We start from the raw sequence: 19890 nt of genomic DNA, 5'->3' as shown, positions 1-19890 counted from the left end.
GACCCAGAGTATAGTTATGTCAGTTCTGGGAGAGTTTTGAAGTTGAGGACTCTCTTCTTTCAGTAAGCTGAAATAAAGCAAGCCCTTTGAGCTAGTGCTTCAGGGAGCCAAGACAGGTCAAAACAAACGACCACAGTTCCTTGAAAATAAGGTCCATTCAACTTCCTCTGGTACTAGAAACCTATCCCTGGAATGTACTCTGTTGTCTTCAAGACTGCCACTGAGCTAGGGAGTGAGGGATGGGGCCAGGAAAAATAAAACACTACAAAGCTTTCTTAGAGAGATTCGGGTGTTTTTTCCCCTTGATTAAGCATTCACTAGGTTACTGCAAACTTTTGATTAGTTTCCAGAGTTTTAATAAAGTTGATCCTTGGCCGGGCGCGGTGGCTCAAGCCTGTAATCCCAGCACTTTGGGAGGCCGAGATGGGCGGATCACGAGGTCAGGAGATCGAGACCATCCTGGCTAATCCGGTGAAACCCCGTCTCTACTAAAAAATACAAAAAACTAGCCGGGCGAGGTGGCAGGCACCTATAGTCCCAGCTACTCGGGAGGCTGAGGCAGGAGAATGGCGTCAACCCGAGAGGCGGAGCTTGCAGTGAGCTGAGATCTGGCCACTGCACTCCAGCCTGGGAGACAGAGCGAGACTCCGTCTCAAAAAAAATAAAAAATAAAAAAATAAAATAAAGTTTATCCTGACAGTTTCTGCCAGTTTATTATTTTGGCATTCTTTAGTCTGCCATTTTTGCTCCACCTTGGGAAGGTCTTCTTAATAAGGATAACATATATACTGGGGGGAGAAGGTTCAGGAAATAACTCTAAATTTACATTATTCAGGAAGCATTCCTTGATAAACCCCAACTGGAACCATATTTTCACTCTTGGTATTTATTTAGTCAGCATTAGATTAGTATTTATTGATCTATTCCTTGTAAAGATTAAGTTGTCTTATGATTTTACATTTTGCCTTTTCAAAATATAAAAAGTTCAAAACTATAAAAAATGCTGCTAACATGGAAAAAAATAAACTTGATAGAGCTATGTTTTACTTATTTTTAATTCCCTTCTCATGGCTTCAAGTCCATTAACAACTAAAGTACTCAAGATTGAATGCTTCAAGTGAATGATTCAAATGAAAAAATTAAAACAGGTGCATAAGTATATTAGTATTTTAATACCCTTTTAACTATAAAGTATTATCACCATTCTCCATGAGCATTCTCCACTTTGAAAAGTACTTCTAGCATAATTTCTATTCAAAAGCATATATAGATTTACAATTTCAGAAGCAAAATACAGATGTTGGCAAACACTGAAATTTTTATTAAATATCTATAACATGCAAAAGGGAAATGACTAATGACTCCAAGTGTCTTAGGAACAGACAAAAGGAGATATAAAAATCATTTGTCTTGGTTTCCTTCAAAATAAATTTATTTTCCATATATTTCAAACTTACTCATTGTTCAATTCTAAAGCTTGATAGGCTGCTTTGATTCGAGCTGGAGGATTTCTTTCCCTCCAGGCCTTCTGCATAACTGTAGAAAAAATATGTCATAAAATGGATGAGATGGTAAACAAATAATCTGCAAAATGTATGAAGAATAAGCTAGTGGAGTAAACAAAGCTTTAAATAACATATTCTTAAACATACAAAACAAGAAACTAGGTTATTAGTTCACTTTATCCATACGAGAAATTTATATTAAATTTGGAAGCTTCACATAAAATAAAAATATATTCTTTCTCTAATTTATTTGAACAATATATAGGGTACTTAAACAAGTTAATTATATCATTATTATATATGAACATTTATATATCTAAATGCATGTTAACATTCAGTTTAAGTGACATCACATTATAATCAATATGAAATATTACAGTTCTACTTTTATCATTCTGAAAAGGTTTTATGGAACTGCAAAAAATAAAAATATACAAAAACTTAAAAACAAAGTCTTTGTCTAATGAATGATTCACTCTATGAAGAATGTATGGGATTGCATTTTGTGTAAAAGGGAAAAAAAAAATGAATGAATTAGAATATAGTACCGCTAGAAAATGTCAGCCTCTATCAGGATTCAACAAAGACCTGAGTTAGGATTTCTTTGGAATATTAATTTTGCTACCAATTTACTGTACCAAAATGAAGACTTCACAGTAAGTAAAGTTTTCTTTAATTAAATAAGCAAACAAATAAAGTAGACTCAGAAGACTAACTGGCCCATTTCAAGTTTGATAAGAAAAATAGAGAACCTATGAGTGTTGCTTTTGGAACAAAACCTACAACTGTCCAGGAAGAATAATGTGAAAAATGTTTGAATTTTCCTTTGGAAATAAAATATTAGTCTTGGCTTAGCAAAGGAGTCAATATATTCCATTTGTATAACAAAAATACATTTCTTATATCAAACATGTCACTAGCTAGCTGACACCTAATGCTTCCTGAACTTGACAAACTGATGCAAGTCAGCACCCATTTGATACAGGCCAGTAAAAGAACATCATTCTGCTGCAACACTAAATATTACATTAAAATAATGCATAACGTTAGACTTGTAATTTTTGATGATAGGCTGTCTTCTACGAGTTATATGATATTTACAAGTCAAATTTTAACACTGAATTTGTATTAACATTTTAAACTGTTATTTGGTACTCTAGTATATTAAATACATATCCTAATTTATCTAGCCAATTCCCTTTTGATGGACAATTAAGTATACTAAATTTTTTGGTAATACAAAACATTGTGATAACAATCTTTCAGTATGTGTCTTTTCATAACTAATTAAATACTTCCTTTCTAGTAGAATAGCTGGCTAAAATATGTATATTTTAAAAGATTCTGGATATGTAATAAGTTTGGGAAGTTAAGAAAAAAAAAAAAAAGATTCCAGATATACACCTCTCAAACTCCGCAATAAGACTGTATTAATTTACACTTTTTCAGGCTGTATAACACAGTATAATCAATCTTTGCTAATTTAACAACTTAACACAGCATTACCAATCTTTGCTAATTTAATATCTGAAATTTATCTCATTTTCATTTGTGTTTTTAAAAATTTCTAGTGAGGTCGTCTAATTCACCTTTAAATATTTTATCTTATTCTTTTGTTTCCAAATTCTCTACCTAGCCTTTCAAGAGTATTCTTCAAAACCAAAGCAGTCCTAAGCCTAAGCGGAAAGGAGAAATAAAGTTGACGGGGGGAAAATGTATATATTTTTTTCTAAAATAAGGCTTAGGAGTAATTTAAAACAAAATGCTGATTTGGTATTCAATTGTCCTCTTTAAGGGCTCTTGATATGCTGAATATAATTAACATAAGCAATTAGCAACTCACTCAAATTTATCTATTTTTCAAGTTAAATAACATTCTAATATGCTAACAAGCACAAAACAGATCAGCAGTTATCGTAAGGTCAGGGGTCATAAATGTAAATGCCTATAAATGCCAGGCATTAAACATAAATGAGTGGACTGAAAGCATATTCACTGTCTAAAGGAGAGAGCCACAACTCAGTTTCATCTTATTACTGCCAAGTGTAAATTCAGGTTCAATTTTGCCCCATTTTTCAACCTTCAAAAGGCACAAATTCAGATTTTAATGTAAAATCTCCTGATTTTTAAATGCTGAAGAAAAAAATCCAAAAAACAATACTGGGCCCTTCTGGATATGTTTTTTCTCTGCCCTAGATAAATTAATAGAAGAAGAACAAAATCTAATTTAGTTATTACTGATGACAGTAAGTCAAGAGAAATTTGCCACATCACATATATACACATTTGTATTTTTGAAAATAAAACTACTGATATAAATCATGACCTTTATGTGAGGGTCTGAAAAGATTAATATGGAATCAACAGTCTGTTTCTGAAGATCATTCACAGACACACTCTGTCTGACTTGAGTTCAACCTTTAGCTGGGGTTAGACACACCTCTATAGAAGTACATAAAACTTAGAAAGGACCAAATGGGATACACGGTTTTAAGAAAATCAACTTCTAAAGCTTCAACTTGATTACTCTTTCCTATAACTGATCTACCAAAGAATGTTTCTCTGGTTTCCCTATCCTACCTAACCACAATTCCTATACCCGCTCCCCACGAAGATATGTTCCTTTCTCTTATTTTACAAAAAAAACACAAACACACAAAAGGCTTACTTCTTACTCATCCTGAATCTTACAAGGTGTACTGCCCTATAGTGTAAAAATCTCCAGGCACCAAAGGGACAATTCAAAGTTTGGGTTGGGGGCAGCCATGTTTAATCAAGGCATCCTATAATAGTATTCCTGCCTTTTATTTATTTAACAGTGAAGCTTGGCATTGGAAAGAAAGTATTCTGGCCCTGTATTCAGGTATATTACAGAATGAAGAAGGGAAAGATAACAATTTTTAACAGTTCCATTAGTACCCCTCCCTACTTACTATCAAAAAACGGATTCTCCTAAGGGAAGGTCCCCTCACATCAAGGCAAAGCAGGCATTAGCAAGGAGTAATAAATGCAGTGAAGCCTTATTTTGGCCAAGTGGTAAGTTCTAAGCAAAGTTCCAAGACACAGCTATCTTTCTATCTTAGAATCTGAATTCAGAAGATAGATAGTTGTCATGGGGAGGCATATTAATATGTTTATTTAAATTGAAAAGTGAAGTCAGACTTCTCTGTCAGAAAGTAAATATGATTTGGTTGATAGAACTGACAATGAGAACTCACCCAGTCAATTATATTATATACAGAACCTTCCACAAAGTTTAAAGAGCTAAATATGTAGCTCTAAGGATTTGACAGAAATATAATGAAAGCACATCATAACACTTAGCACCTTACAGTCAAATGCAATTCAAATTTTTAAAAATTATATTAGAATGTTTTATTATAGAAAAGGATGGAAGTGTGATACCAGACTCTACAGCATGAAACAATGGTGATAAAATTACATAGGGATGTAAAACAGATATGTGTTCAAGAAGAAAAAAGACAAAATTTACTACTGTTAAAGAGCATTTGGTAAGCCAGGTGCGGTGGCTCACGCCTGTAATCTCAGCACTTTGGAAGACCAAAGAGGGGTGGATCACCTGAGGTTGGGAGTTCAAGACCATCCTGACCAACATGGAGAAACCCCGTCTCTACTAAAAATACAAAATTAGCCAGGCACAGTGGCGCATGCCTGTAATCCCAGGTACTCAGGAGGATGAGGCAGGAGAATCGCTTCAACCCGGGAGGTGGAGGTTGTGGCGAGCCGAGATTGTGCCATTGCACTCCAGCCTAGGCAACAAAAGCGAAACTTGGTCTCCAAAAAAAAAAAAAAAAAAACACCAGAGAGAGAGAGAGAGAATTTGTTTACATATTGTTTTGTTTGTTTGGTTGTTTTTTTTTTTTAGATAAAGGGTCTCTGTCCCTCAGGCTGCAGTGCAGGGGTGCCATCGTAGCTTACTGCAGCCTCAACCTTCTAGGCTTAAGAGATCCACCCACCTCAGCCTCTCAAGTAGCTGGGACTACAGGCATGCACCATCACACCTGATTAATTTTAAAATTTTTTTGTAGAGATGGGGTCTCACTGTGTTGCCCAGGCTGACAAACTCCTAGACTCACAGGATGCTCCTACCTTGGCCTCCCAAAGTGCTGGGATTACAGGCATGAGCCACTGTCCTTGGCCTATTCATGTATTTTTCAGTGGATTGTAGTGGGCATTAAATCATTTGATTTCATAACACATATTGAAATATAGGGTATACTATTATTTTTAAATGTCTGTATTTTGCACTATGTCAAAAATTACATTCTCTATGATTATTTAACCTTATGATGTCAACTTAAAAATGTGTGAAGGGACACATTCTTTTTCAAAATTCTTTTAGGAGATATTCAAATAAAAATGTTTTAATACCAGAGCTTCAGTAGATAGCCATGATTGCTATTTTAAAAGCCGGCTGGTGTTTGCAATTCAGTGTCACTCTGTGAGAGGGGCTGTGAGAGAAAGGGTGGTGAGACCTAACTTCCAGAATCACTCAACCCTTAAAGTTAACATACAGCACTGATATTGTACTGCTGTTATTTCCCCAACACCTATCCTTTTGCCATTAATATAAACATTAAGCATATAAACATAAATCTATTCTTTTTACTCCTTTACCTGCAATTAAATCATTTTATATAACCATACCAAAGATCCTTGGCTTTCCTATCATCCACTCTTAACGTATTTAATCTAACAAAGATAAATCACTAGGAACTCATTTTAATGCAGGAAACTGGCTGTTTTTCAGACCCTTCAGTGATTTTTGTGGTAGGTAGAAGCAGTAATAGTGTAGTGGTTAACAGCCAGTCTTGAGTTTGAAACATGGTTTTATCATTATTAGCTGTGTGATTAAAGCCATATTACTTGATCCCCCTTTGCTTCGGTTCCTTTATTGTTAAAATGGGGCTCATAATACTACCTATCTCATAAAGTGACTGGGAAGATTACATTTCTATAAATTGCTCAGAATAGTGCCTGGAACATAGTAAGCCTAGACGAGTATTGGCTATTATTAGTGAAATTGCTTAAGACCTCTGTGACATCTAGGCTATTCAATCATTCATACTTTTTTTTTTTTTTTTTGAGACAGAGTCTCACTATGTCGCCCAGGCTGGAGTGCAATGGCCCAATCTCGGCTCACTGCAAACTCCACCTCTGGGATTCAACTGATTCTCCCACCTCAGTCTCCCGAGTAGGTGGGATTACAGGCACCCACCATCATACCCACCTAATTTTTATATTTTTGTAGAGACGGGGTTTTACCATGTTGACCAGGCTGGTCTCGGACTCCTGACCTCAGGTGATCCACCCACCTTGGCCTCCCAAAGTGCTGGGATTAAAGGCGTGAGCCACCGTGCCCAGCCCATTCATACTTTCCTCAAAGAATAAATATTAATATTTACATTATGCCAGGCAATGTGCTGGATAATAGAGATTCAAAGATGAAGAGAATATAGTCCCTACTGTCCGAAAGTTCATACCCTAGTAGCAAAGACAAACATGAAAGCAATATAACATTAACAAATAAATGTTTGTGGCTGAATAAATTAAAGTTACTTCATAGAGGTTTGGACTAAGTAGTACAGAATTGCAGAAAACAAAATGTTTAATTCTGTGACAAGGGATCCCAGAGAGGGCTTTCTAGAAAATGTGACTTTTAATTTGGATAATGAAGGATAAAAAGTAACTCATCAGATGGATAAGGAGGGTGAGTTCATTCAAAGTAGAAGAAAAATTTTGATAAAGATCCCAGACCAGGGTATAGTGGCTCATGTCTGTAATCCTAATGTTTTGTAATGAGTTTGAGGTTACTTGGAGCTATCACTGCACCACTGCACTCCAGCCTGGACGACAGAGTGAAATCAATCAATCAACCAGCCCTGTCTTTTTTTTTTTTTTTTTTTGAGATGGAGTCTCGCTCTGTCACCCAGGCTGGAGTGCAGTGGCCAGATCTCAGCTCACTGCAAGCTCCGCCTCCCGGGTTTAGCCATTCTCCTGCCTCAGCCTCCCGAGTAGCTGGGACTACAGGCGCCCGCCACCTCGCCCGGCTAGTTTTTTGTATTTTTTAGTAGAGACGGGGTTTCACCGTGTTCGCCAGGATGGTCTCGATCTCCTGACCTCGTGATCCGCCCGTCTCGGCCTCCCAAAGTGCTGGGATTACAGGCTTGAGCCACCGCGCCCGGCCTGACCAGCCTTGTCTTTAAGCCATATAATTGAGTCTCAATACTCTCTTCTATAGATAAGCACTTGGAGAAAACTAAACACATAAATTTCTATGATCTTCTACCACTTTATATGCATCTCTAACTCACAACTAAAACAAAATATATTCTGGTTTTCTCTACATGCCATTCTCCAATGTTTATACATTGACCTGTTATTTTATTTTATGTATAATTGCAGGTGTTCATTTCCCAGACGGAAACAGGGTACACTGTTTTCTGGAAAAGTAGTTGTTGCATTTAATCTGAAAGGTTTTTGAAGTAGTAAAAGAAATATGAAATATTTTAAATTCTTTATAAGGAAAGCAGTGTATCAACCTAGCTTATAGTCATAATTTAATCTGAGTTTCTTATCAATAATATAAACAACTCAAAGCCAAATAACTAAATAACTCTGTATATTATAATAAACAACTCTGAAGAACTTTTAAAATCATCTTCATGATCACTGTTTATACTATGAACAGATATGATACATACCTGTGTCTGAAGGACGTAAAAAATCTGTGTCACAGGTGAAAAAGGTCTGATGGTCCTGAGCTGACAGGTTCATGTCATAGTATGTAAGTGGCTCTTTACCAGTCACCCAAGTGTATCTTTACCAAAACACGACAAAATATTTAAATTGAACATGAGACAGCATCTATCTGCTATAACAAACACTACTTAAATTCAAAAATATACTGCTACACATTTGGATGTTTTAAAATCTTACAATCAGTAAAACAAAAGATAACCTCACAAACTACTTAGAGTATGATAATAAAACACCAAAGACCAAATAGAAAAATAATATTCAATAAACAACTGCTTTTGAAAATTGAATTGGGCTGGGTGCCGTGGCTCATGACTGTAATCTCAGTGCTTTGGGAGGCTGAGGCTGGTAAATCACTTGCGACCTGGAGTTTGAGACCAGCCTGGGCAACATAGTGAGGCCTGTCTCTACCAGCTACTGGGGAGGCTGAAGCTGAAGGATCACTTGAGCCCAAGAGCTCAAGACCAGCCTGAGCAATATAGCGAGATCTTGTCTCTATTTTTTAACTTAAAAAAAAAAAAAAAAAAGAAGACTCAGTAAAACGAAAATTAAGGATTGGGAATTGGGACATAAAATGAAGCCTGAAATGGAGCTAACATATGAAATGTATACCCAGAAGTTATACTTTTACATTAAGAGAAAATAATCATTCAAAAGAAGCATAAGAATTCCTGATACTAAGAAATTTATCCTAGGCCAGGCACAGTGGCTCACACCTTAATCCTTGGCACTTTGGGAGGCTGAGGCAGGAGGATCACTTGGGGTGAGGAGTTTGAGACCAGCCTGGCCAATATGGTAAAACCCTGTCTCTCCTAAAAATACAAAAATTAGCCGGATGTGGTATGGGCTGCCTGTGATCCCAGCTACTTGGGAGGGAAGCTGAGGCAGGAGAATCACTTGAACCCGGGAGGAGGAGATTGCACTGAACCAAGATCATGCCACTGCACTCCAGCCTGGGTGACAGAGAGAGACTCAGTCTCAAGAAAAAAAACTTTATATATATACACACACACATTTCTTTTTAAGATCTTCAGGAAATGGAAACTGTATAATACAACAAATAGCCTCAAACTTTGATTAAACACAGTAAGAGATTCAAGGACCTGTTTCTTACAGGTATCCCTTAATACAGGCTAATGGCATCTTTCATAAAAGCCTAGCTTTCACTTCACAGGATGTCACTATCTTACACTATCAAGTCTTTAAGCACAGGAGCCATTGCTTAGTCATTTTTGTATCTCCATCATTTTGCACAGTGCCTGTACATGGTAGAAACATAATGTTTCTTATTCAGTAAGTTAAATAACATGCCCCATTCTACTTTTAGGTAAAATACAGCACTCCTCAAAATAAAAGTAAAGTATCTTTGCTCATAAGTTTCAAAAGATGTTTTCTCATTTAGAGTTAAAAACCAGAAGAGAAATGGACACAGTAGTGAAAATAGGAAGTGGCAATATGAAATCAATATAAAAATATAGTACCCTCTACTGTTGCACAATTTACATTCAGAGTGATGTTTTCTGATGCATCCTCAAATTCTGAAATTTAGCAATCATGCACAGGAATATGACGACACTGGTAATTTTTTCTTAATGCCACAAATTCTTTGAAAAAGGCTTTTTATAAACCAGGGGCCTAATATATACTTATACATATATAATATATACTTATACATATCACAAATACTTATATGTATTATAAACCAGGAGCCTAATATATACTTATACATATCACAAACATATGGTTTGATGCAATGTTTCTTATGATTATCAAATTAAACACAGGTTATGTGTGGAAGTTCATGTTTGTAATTTCAATGATTTGCAAGGCCAAGGTAGGAGTATTACTTGAGCCCAGAAGTTTGGGATGAACCTGGGCAACATAGAAAGACCCCTGTCTACCAAAATTTTTTTTGAGATGGAGTTTTGTTCTTGTCACCTGGGCTGGAGCGCGATGGCGTCATCTCGGCTCACTGCAACTGTTGCCTCCTGGGTTCAAGTGATTCTCCTGCCTCGGCCTCCCAAAGTGCTGGGATTACAGGCGTGAGCCACCATACCCGGCCTCTACCAAAAATTTTAAAAAATTAGCTGGATGTGGGCTCTGCCTATGGAGTAGCCATTCTTTTATTCCTTTACTTTCTTAATAAACTTGTTTTCACTTAAAAAAAAAATTAGCTGGATGTGGTGGCATGTGCCTGTAGTCCCAACTACTTGGGAGACTGAGACAGGAGAACTGCTTGAGCCCAGGAGGTCAAGGCTGCAGCTAGCTATGATCGCGCTACTGCGCTCCAGCCTGAGTGACAGAGGAAGACTCTATCTCCAAAAAAATTTAATTAAAAGAAAAAAGTAAACACAGTCAAGATGCTGCCAAATAAACTGTGGACTAATCATTTTTACCTTATTATAGATCAGTATCTCCTACTAGAAGAGCTGTGATATATTTATAAAGACAAATGATTTTCTAAATACCTTCACTCTAGAACCAATGCCCTACTTGTACTGAAAGCAAAATGTAATACCTCCTATATTCTGCTCCTCTGAAAAGATTTAGAGGGTTTCTCCATACCTTACATTCTGAAAAACAAAGGAGAAAAAGGGGGAAAAAGAGACACTTTAAAATCTTCACTTAACCAACATCTATTGTCTACCCACTGTAGGCTAAGCGCGGTGCTAGCCACAGATGATACAAAGATGAATAAAGCATGCTTTCAAAAAACAGAATTAAATCTAGTCATTTCCATATTTCTATCTCCATAGCATTTAGTTCATAATTCAATTATAGTACTTACCATATTACAATATGATTATCTGCTTGGTTTTGTTTCCTCTTTAAAATATGAAGTCTTAAAACTTTGCTTATTTTTCTATTCCTATAACCAAGCACAGCCTCTGGAACTGACTTGCTTAACTGAATTAAACTTAGTACGAGAGTAGTCATGTAAATGGCCTGAAATACGATAACAGACATGTTTTGTTCTTTTTTTTGAGATGGAGTCTCGCTCTGTCACCCAGGCTAGAGTGCAGTGGTGCAATCTCGGCTCACTGCAAGCTCCATCTCTTGGGTTCATGTCATTCTCCTGCCTCAGCCTCCCAAGTAGCTAGCTGGGACTACAGGCGCTCGCCTGGCTAATTTTTTGTATTTTTCGTAGAGACAGGGTTTCACCATGTTAGCCAGGATGGTCTCAATCTCTTGATCTCGTGATCCGCCTGCCTCAGCCTCCCAAAGTACTGGGATTACAGGCGTGAGCCAGCGTGCCCGGCCAGACACATTTTGTTCTAAGAAAAAAAAAAAAGCATTAAATTTGTTTTGGGGAAATCAGGGAAGGCTTTAGAAAGGGGGTGACATTTGAACTGATGTTGAATCACTGTAAAAAATGAGAATAAGGTTGCAAAATGAAGAACATCTGAAGCAGAGGAAGTATCATAAAACCATACAGCATGGTTAGGCTAGAGTACAGGGTAAGGAGTGGGAGGGAGAACTGTAAATGGGGTTAGAAAACAGATTGGAAAAGGCCAGGCACAGTGGCTCACGTCTGTAATCCCAGCACTTTGGGAGAGTGAGGTGGGCAGATGACCTGAGGTCAGTAGTTCAAGACCAGCCTAGCCAACATAATGAAACCCCAGTTCTACTAAAAGTACAAAATTAGCTGGGCATGGTAGTGCCTGCCTCTAATCCCAGGTACTCAGGAGGCTGAGGCTGAGACTGAGACAGAAGAATTTCTTAAACCTGGGAGGTGGAGGTTGCAGTGGATGGAGATCGCACCATTGCACTCCAGCCTGGGTGACGAGAGCGAAACTCCATCTCAAAAAAAAAAATAAAAGAAAATAGACTGGAAGAAATTGATGAAGGACCGTATGTACTATAGAAAAGAGTTTAGATATTATTCTTGGTCATCAAAGGTTTATAAGCAGAAAAATAACAAATACCAGATCTTTGTTTAGATCAGCAGTTCTCAAAGTATAATTCATGGAACTGTAAAGTAACAATTCTTCAAAATAAATTCTAAGACATTATTTGCCTTTTTAAATGTGTTTACTTGAACTTGGATGCATGACCCTGAGAGTAAAGGTGTCCTTAAATTTTGTACCCCAGGCACCTGCCTCACTTGTCTTACTTGTCCTGCAAAATTGAACTGGTGATGAAAAGTCAACGATGGGTAAAACTGCTAGTACATTAGCATGAGTCAAGACAATGACACCAAACTGTACTAGCAGTCATTGGATTCTTCACTTCCACATCCTTACAGTAAAAATAAGGCAAATTTCTTTTAAACATTATAGCAGGTATGATAGTTGTCTCTAGTAAAGCAATTTGTGAGAACTGGCCCCTTTTGTAATGAAACACCACTTTTACTTGAAAGAGCCACACACAAACTTACAGTTATTTAGATGGGTACCTGGCAGATATTTTCTTTAAAATGAACTGAGTCTGTCAAGATCAAGGAAGAAAATGAAAGTATTTGCTGCCAGTGATAAAATTTGAGCTTTCAAGTACATATTGAAATTTTTTTAAATGTGTGTCTGCTACTGTGAGCCTGGCAAATTTCACAACAAAGACTTTTCTATGAGAATGGTGGTGATATTAACAAAGGAGTTTTTTTGTATTATGCAATAAAATGGATCATGATATGGATATGATATGCATAGCTCAGTGAACAAGTATTTTCCAAACAACCAATGTACGATATAAAATTATGCATAAAAGATCCATTCAAAATGTTAAGATATACCAATAGATTTTCACATAACAGAGCATGCAAAGTTCAGATTTTACACCACAACTAAACTTTCAGAAAAGTACTCATAGAAAGTTTTAGTGTAGTATCAAAAAAACGTATCCACAATTTTCTGAGAAGACTATTAAAATACTCCTCCCCTTTTCAGTTACACATCTGTGTGAAGCCAGGTTTTCTTCATACACTTCAATCGAACAGCATTTCACAATAGACAACAGAGAATAAGTTGTCTTCTATTAACTGAACTTTTTCTTGTTGTGGGAAATATAATTATTTTTCACAAAGTGTGTATTAGTTCAGGCTGCCATAACAAAATACCATTGACTGTGTGGCTTAACATAAATTTATTTTCTCAATAAATAAATTCTGGAGGCTAGAAGTTTGAGATCAGGGTACCTGCAGGGTGCCAGCACGGCTGAGTACTGGTGAGGCTGAATTCTTGCTGTGTTCTCACAAGAAAGAGAGAGCTCTGGTATCTCTTATTATTATAAGGCCTTCCTGTCTTATCAGATCAGGTTTCTACTCATAGTTTATCTTAATTACTACCTGAAGCCCTATTTTCAATAGTCATATGGGGAATTAGGGGTTCAAACTTAGAAGGCGCAGGGTACAGTGAGCCGACATGGTGCCACTGCACTTCAGCCTGGGCAACAGAGCGAGACTCCATCTCAAAATAAGTAAGTAAAAATACATTAATTCTCCCCCAAAAGTCTTAACTCATTCCAGCATCAATTCTAAAATCTAAAGGCCAAAGTTTCTTCTGAATATTATCTGAATCAGACATAGGAGAGGCTCAAGGTACAATTCATTCTTAGACTCAGTTCCTCTCCAGAAGTGAACCTATGGAACCAGACAAGTTATACGTTCCCAATATATTGTATGATGGTGGGCAGACATAGGACAGACATTCCCATTCTCAAATGAAAAAAATCAAAAGGAAGGGGTAATAGTTACCAAGTCCAAAACCTAGCAACGCAAATTCTATTACATCTTAAAGTTTGAATGCCAGGCACAGTGGCACATGCCTGTAATCCCAGCTACTCAGGAGGCTGTGGCAGGAGGATCACTTGAGCCCAGGAGTTCAAGACCCCAGCCTGGGGAATATAGTGAGGCCTTGTCTCTCTTTAAAAAAAAAAAAAAAAAAAAAAAAAAGGCCCAGGCAAGGTGGCTCACGCCTGTAATCCCAGCACTGTGGGAGGCCGAGGCAGGTGGATCACCTAAGGTCAGGTATTCAAGACCAGCCTGGCCAACATGGTGAAACTCCATCTCTACTAATAATAGAAAAAAATTAGCTGGGCGTGGTGGTGCATGCCTGTAATCCCCACTACTCGGAGGCTGAAGCAGGAGAATCACTTGAACCTAGGAGGCAGAGGTTGCAGTGAGTCAAGATCACGCCATTGCATTCCAGCCTGGGCAGCAAGAGTAAAACTCCGGCTCCAAAAAACAAACAAACAACAAAATAAGGCGGGCGCGGTAGCTCACACCTATAATTCCAGCACTTAGGGAGACCAAGGCGGGTGGATCAAGAGATGAGGAGTTCAAGACTAGCCTGGCCAAGATAGTGAAACCTCATTTCTATCAAAAACTCCAAAAAGATTATCTGGGTGCAGTGGCAGGTGCCTGTAATCCCAGCTACTTGGGAGGCTGAGGCAGGAGAATCACCTGAACCCAGGCAGTAGAGGTTGCAGTGAGCCGAGATTGTGCTCCAGCACTCCAGCCTGGGCGACAGAATGAGACTCCGTCTCAGAAAAAAAAAAAAGAGGCCAGGTGCAGTGGCTCATGCCTGTAATCCCAGCACTTTTGGAGGCTGAAACAGGTAGATCACCTGAGGTTGGGAGTTCCAGACCAGCCTGACCAACATGGAGAAAACCCATCTCTACTAAAAATACAAAATTAGCCGGGTGTAGTGGCACACGCCTGTAATCCCAGCTACTCGGGAGGCTGAGGTAGGAGAATCACTTGAACCTGGGAGGCAGTGGTTTCAGTGAGTCAAGATCACGCCATTGCACTCCAGCCTGGGAAACAGAGCAAGACTCCATCTCAAAACAAAAACAAAAACAAAAACAAAAAAAGAGAGAAAAAGCGTGAGAATTATTTTTGATACTCTGCCCTCCAGGCCCACTGGGATGGCAGTGTCACCCCCATAGCTCTGTGGTACAGCCCCACCCATGCAGCTCTCTGTGAGGGTGGCCTGGCCCCAGAAACTGGAAAGGCAGCCTCACCCTTTGAAATCAAGGAGGAAATAGCCTTGCCCTCTGGGCCTGTACTAGGAGTGGCAGTCCTGGGTTTGGTCATTCTTCCTTTTATTTGAAGTCAGTACATGTTCACAATTGAATAGCTCTATGGTTTGGTCCTGTAGAATCCAAAAAGTCTAACGGCCTTCCTTCATTCTGTCCCACCTTCCCTGTCCCTTTTAGTTCAAACTGGTAGTGTGTTTGCTCGTATAAACTCAACTCTGTTTCTGGTTTCTACTAAGGTGACTAAGTCCATGAAGTGCACACATGATATCAAATAGTTCTTCAACTACACCTCTACTGTTGTCTTCAGAACAAGTTTTCTCATGTATTTATAAGATGGATAGGCTGAGAATTTCCAAATCTTCAAGTTGTGCTTCCTTTTTGCTTAACAAGTGCTTCTTCTGTTCATCTCTTTCCTTTCACATTTCACTATAAGCGGTCAGAAGAAACCAAGTTGTGCCACTTTGCTTAGACGTCTCCTCAGCTAAATATCCAATGTCATTTCTCTGAAGTTCTACTCTCCCCAAAATGCTAGAATATAGTTCAGTCAGTTCTTTTCCACTTCATACAAGGACCACCTTTCCTCCAGTTCCCAACCACATATTCCTCATTTCCATTTGAGACCTCACCAAACTGTCCTTATCCATATTTCAAGCTTGCACCTCAAAACTCTTTCAGCCTCATTACCCAGCTCCAAAGCTGCTTCCACATATTTAGGTGTTTGTTACAGTGGCACCCCACTTCTTCATACCAAAATCTGAGTTAGTCAGCTCAGGTTGCCATAACAAAATATCATATGCTGAGTGGCTTAAACAACAGAAATTTATTTTCTCACAATGTGAAGGTTGGAAGTCCAAGATCAAGGTACCAGAATGGTTGGGCTCTGGTGAGGGCTCTCCTCCTGACCTTCAGAGAGCAGTCTTCTCACTGTGTCTTCGCATGGCAGAGAGACAGCAATCCCTCTCTTCCTCTTCGTACAAAGCCACCAATACTATCAGATTAGGATCCCCTCATTTAACCTTGATCATCTCCTAAAAATCCTAGCTCCTAATACAGTTACATTAGAGGTTAGTTTCAACATATGAATTCCGGGGGACACATTTCAGTCTACAACATGTTAACATGTAATGGATTTACTGCTATTAAAAAGTATTTTTAAATTTCCTGCTTTAATTTCTAATATGATAAATATTGATGGATATAATCCACATTTAAACACAGGCTCTTTGAGGTCCTGGATAATTTTTTTTTTTTTTGGAGACAGAGTCTCGCTCTGTCGCCCAGGCTGGAGTACAGTGGCACAATCTCAGCTCACTGCAAGCTCCGCCTCCCGGGTTCATGCCATTCTCTTGTCTCAGCCTCCTGAGTAGCTGGGACTACAGGTACCTGCCACCAAGCCCAGCTAATTTTTTGTATTTTTAGTAGAGATGGGGTTTTACCATGGTCTCGATCTCCTGACCTCATGATCTGCCTGCCTTGGCCTCCCAAAGTGTTGGGATTACAGGCATGAGCCACCACGCCAGGCCTGGATAATTTTTTAAGAATGTAAAGAATTCCTTAGTCTAAAAAGTTTGAGAACCACTTTTTCTTTTTACATAGTTAAAGAGAGAGGATGTACTAGAAGGGGAAGTATAAGAGGAAGGGAAACCACTTAGGATACTACAGCAATAGCCCAGGGAAGAGATGTTTAAGGGCCTAGATATGGGGCTATGAATGTTGAAAGAAAAGACAGAATGGGCCGGGCCTGGTGGCTCATGCCTGTAATTCTAGCACTTTGGGAGGCCAAGGTGGATGAATCATCTGAGGTCAGGGGTTCGAGACCAGTCTGGCTGACAGTAGCGAAAACCCATTTCTACTAAAAATACAAAAATTACTCTGGCATGGTGGCAGGCACCTGTAATCCCAGCTACTCGGGAGGCTGGGGCAGGAGAATTGCTTGAACCCCGGAGGTGGAGGTTGCAGTGAGCCAAGATGACGCCATTGCACGCCAGCCTGGGCAAGAAGAATAAAACTTCATCTAAAAAAAAAAAAGAAGGCAGAATGGAGTCAAGATAATTTTTAAGGGGGAATTAATACAATTTGGGGTTGATTGGAGAAAACGGGAAACATAAATGATATAAACTAAAAAGAAACCCAAAGATTTCTAAAATGGGAATTGGACGCCATTAAAAGATTTTAGAATTACAGAGGAAGAACTATGGAAGAAGACAATTAGTTTCATTTTGGACAGAGTGAGTTCAGGGTGGTTAGGGCCATTAAAGTTGGAAAATTCTAGCAAAGAGTTAGAAATGCAGGTCTAGAGTTTAAAAGAGAGCTTGGGGGTAAAAATTTAAAATTGGTTCCCCCCAGCATATATGTCTGTGGTAGCTAATATTATTGAATAAGATGAAGTTATCCAGGGAGAAAAATATTGAACAAAAGGATGCTTTAATTCACTTAAAAAAATTTTTTCCCCCTTAGAGATAGGGTCTTGCTCTGTCACCCAGGCTGGAGTGCAGTGGCACAGTCATAGCTCACTGCAGTCTCAAACTCCTGGGCTCAAGTGATCCTCCTGCCTCAGCCTCCCAAGTAGCTGGAACTACATGTGCATATTACTGTGCCCAATTGATTTTTTTAATTTTTTGTAGAGATGGGGGTCTTGCTATGCTGCCCAGGCTGGTCTCAAACTCCTTGTCTCAAGTGATCTCCTTACCTCAGCCTCCTAAAGCACTGGAATTATAGGTTTGGGCCACTATGCCCAGCTTTTAACTCACTTTGAGATCCAACTCTAGTATTTCCTCTGCAAAATATTTTGTGGCCCTCCCTCCAAGAATAACTGACCACTCTTGTCACCATAGTATCTTGTATAAGATACCATGTATCTTTATAGAGTATCATATATAAGACACTCTATAAAAGCAGTTAACCATATTCTTTTACTGTCAATTTATTTATGTCTGTATCCTCTACCAAGATGAAATGTTCTTAAGGTTATCTTCACTCTCATTACTAATGGCATACTCAGTCTTACAATGGAAAATAAAATCACATCATGTGCTATTGTTATAATTGTTCATATATTGAACTCAGCTTCATGAGGACATATCTGTATCATAATCATCTTACTATGTCTTACTCTTAGGGGTTCTGTAACTATTTTACAAAAAAAAAAAAGAAGAGGAAAGGAAATGACTCTTCCTTCTTGTACTCTTGAATGGCTGCCAACCCCACCCCACTATACCTGTCAGGCTTCAGGACTCCACTTAAATGGTGCTTCCTCAGGGACTTTCACCAAATCTAAAAAGTGCCACCAAGTGCACTCAGGCAGTATTTTTCTACTAAACTATCATAACTCTAGTGGTTAAGCTATTGAACAAATGAGATATTTGGAATATTATGGAATTAACACATCTGTATTATTACTATATAGTTATTACCTATCCCAGTGAAAGGAACAATAATCCAAAAGTATTCATTTTGGCCAGGCGCGGTGGCTCACACCTGTAATCCCAACACTTTGGGAGGCTGAGGTGGGAGGATCACTTGAGCCCAGGAGTTCGAGCCCAGCCTGGGCAACATAGTGAGACCTCATCTCTATTAAAATAATAATAATAATAATTTTATTTGGTTTTATAAATTTTTCCTTTCCTAATTATATATCATTAAAAATACTCGCTTTCTAGCTGGCCAGTCTCGGTGGCTCACGCCTGTAATCCTAGCACTTTGGGAAGCCACGGCAGGCAGATCACCTGAGGTCGGGAGTTCAAGACCAGCCTGGCCAACATGGTGAAACCCCATCTCTACTAAAAATACAAAAATTAGCTGGGTGCAGTGGCACATGCCTGTAATTTCAGCTACTTGGGAGGCTGAGGAAGCAGAATCGCTTGAACCCAGGAGGCAGAGGCTGCAGTGAGCTGAGATTGCACCACTGCACTCTAGCCTGGGCTACAGAGAGGCTGTATATCAAAAAAAAGGCTGGGTATGGTGGCTCCCGCCTGTAATCCCAGCACTTCAAGAGGCCAAGGTGGGTGGATCATGAGGTCAAGAGATTGAGACCATCCTGGCCAATATGGTGAAACCCCATCTCTACTAAAAATACAAAATATCAGCCAGGCGTGGTGGTGCATGCCTATAGTCCCAGCTACTCGGGAGGCTGAGGCAGGAGAATCGCTTGAACCTGGGAAGCAGAGGTTGCAGTGAGCTGAGATCGCGCCACTGCACTCCAGCCTGGCAACAGAGCAAGATTCTGTCTCTAAATTAATTAATTAATTAATTCACTAGTACTCGATACAAATAGAGGAACAGTCTACAGTAAAAGTATGACAATGGAATACCCATCCATGAAGAGCTGAGACTTTGATGCCTTTTTAGGTACATTGAAAAAAAATTTTTTTTCCTACTTTTCTCTCTTGGCAGAGATGGCTGTTTCTGTTCTCTCCTTTATTAGTCATAAGATTCCCTGATTTCCTGGGCACATATATATATACACTGAGAAAATGTTGAAAATTTCTAGCCTTCCTTATAGCTAGTAATGGCCATATGAAACAGATCTGACCAGAAGGAAGTAAGGGAAAATAGTATGTAACATTTCTGAGAACAGTCCTTGGCTTTTGTGGGGTAGAGTAGAGGGAAGAAGTGACCTTACCCTGGATTT

At 38.8% G+C, this 19890-nt stretch overlaps 1 protein-coding gene across 16 annotated transcripts in view; it reads right to left on the bottom strand.

Annotated features, from left to right (window-relative positions):
* Positions 1–19890, bottom strand: part of ST7L (suppression of tumorigenicity 7 like) — a 102555-nt gene that overhangs the window by 72520 nt on the left and 10145 nt on the right. For 15 of the 16 annotated variants that reach the window (XR_012089980.1, XR_012089979.1, XR_012089982.1 and 12 more), the window contains 3 exons: positions 10804–10858; positions 8231–8346; positions 1458–1536 (listed from right to left, as the gene is read on the bottom strand). Coding sequence is in view for 12 of the 16 variants with exons in the window: in XM_073008481.1 (XP_072864582.1) it covers positions 1458–1536; positions 8231–8346; positions 10804–10858 (250 nt within the window). In the remaining 4 variants the exon portion in view is untranslated. The remainder of the gene's footprint in view (positions 1–1457; positions 1537–8230; positions 8347–10803; positions 10859–19890) is intronic. The other variant, XM_073008480.1, reaches the window with a different exon arrangement.

The sequence above is a fragment of the Chlorocebus sabaeus genome, chromosome 20 (genome assembly GCF_047675955.1).
Source record: "Chlorocebus sabaeus isolate Y175 chromosome 20, mChlSab1.0.hap1, whole genome shotgun sequence".
Lineage (NCBI taxonomy): Eukaryota > Metazoa > Chordata > Mammalia > Primates > Cercopithecidae > Chlorocebus > Chlorocebus sabaeus.
The sequence above is the reverse complement of the archived record's forward strand: the minus strand, read 5'-3'. Positions and strand labels throughout refer to the sequence as shown.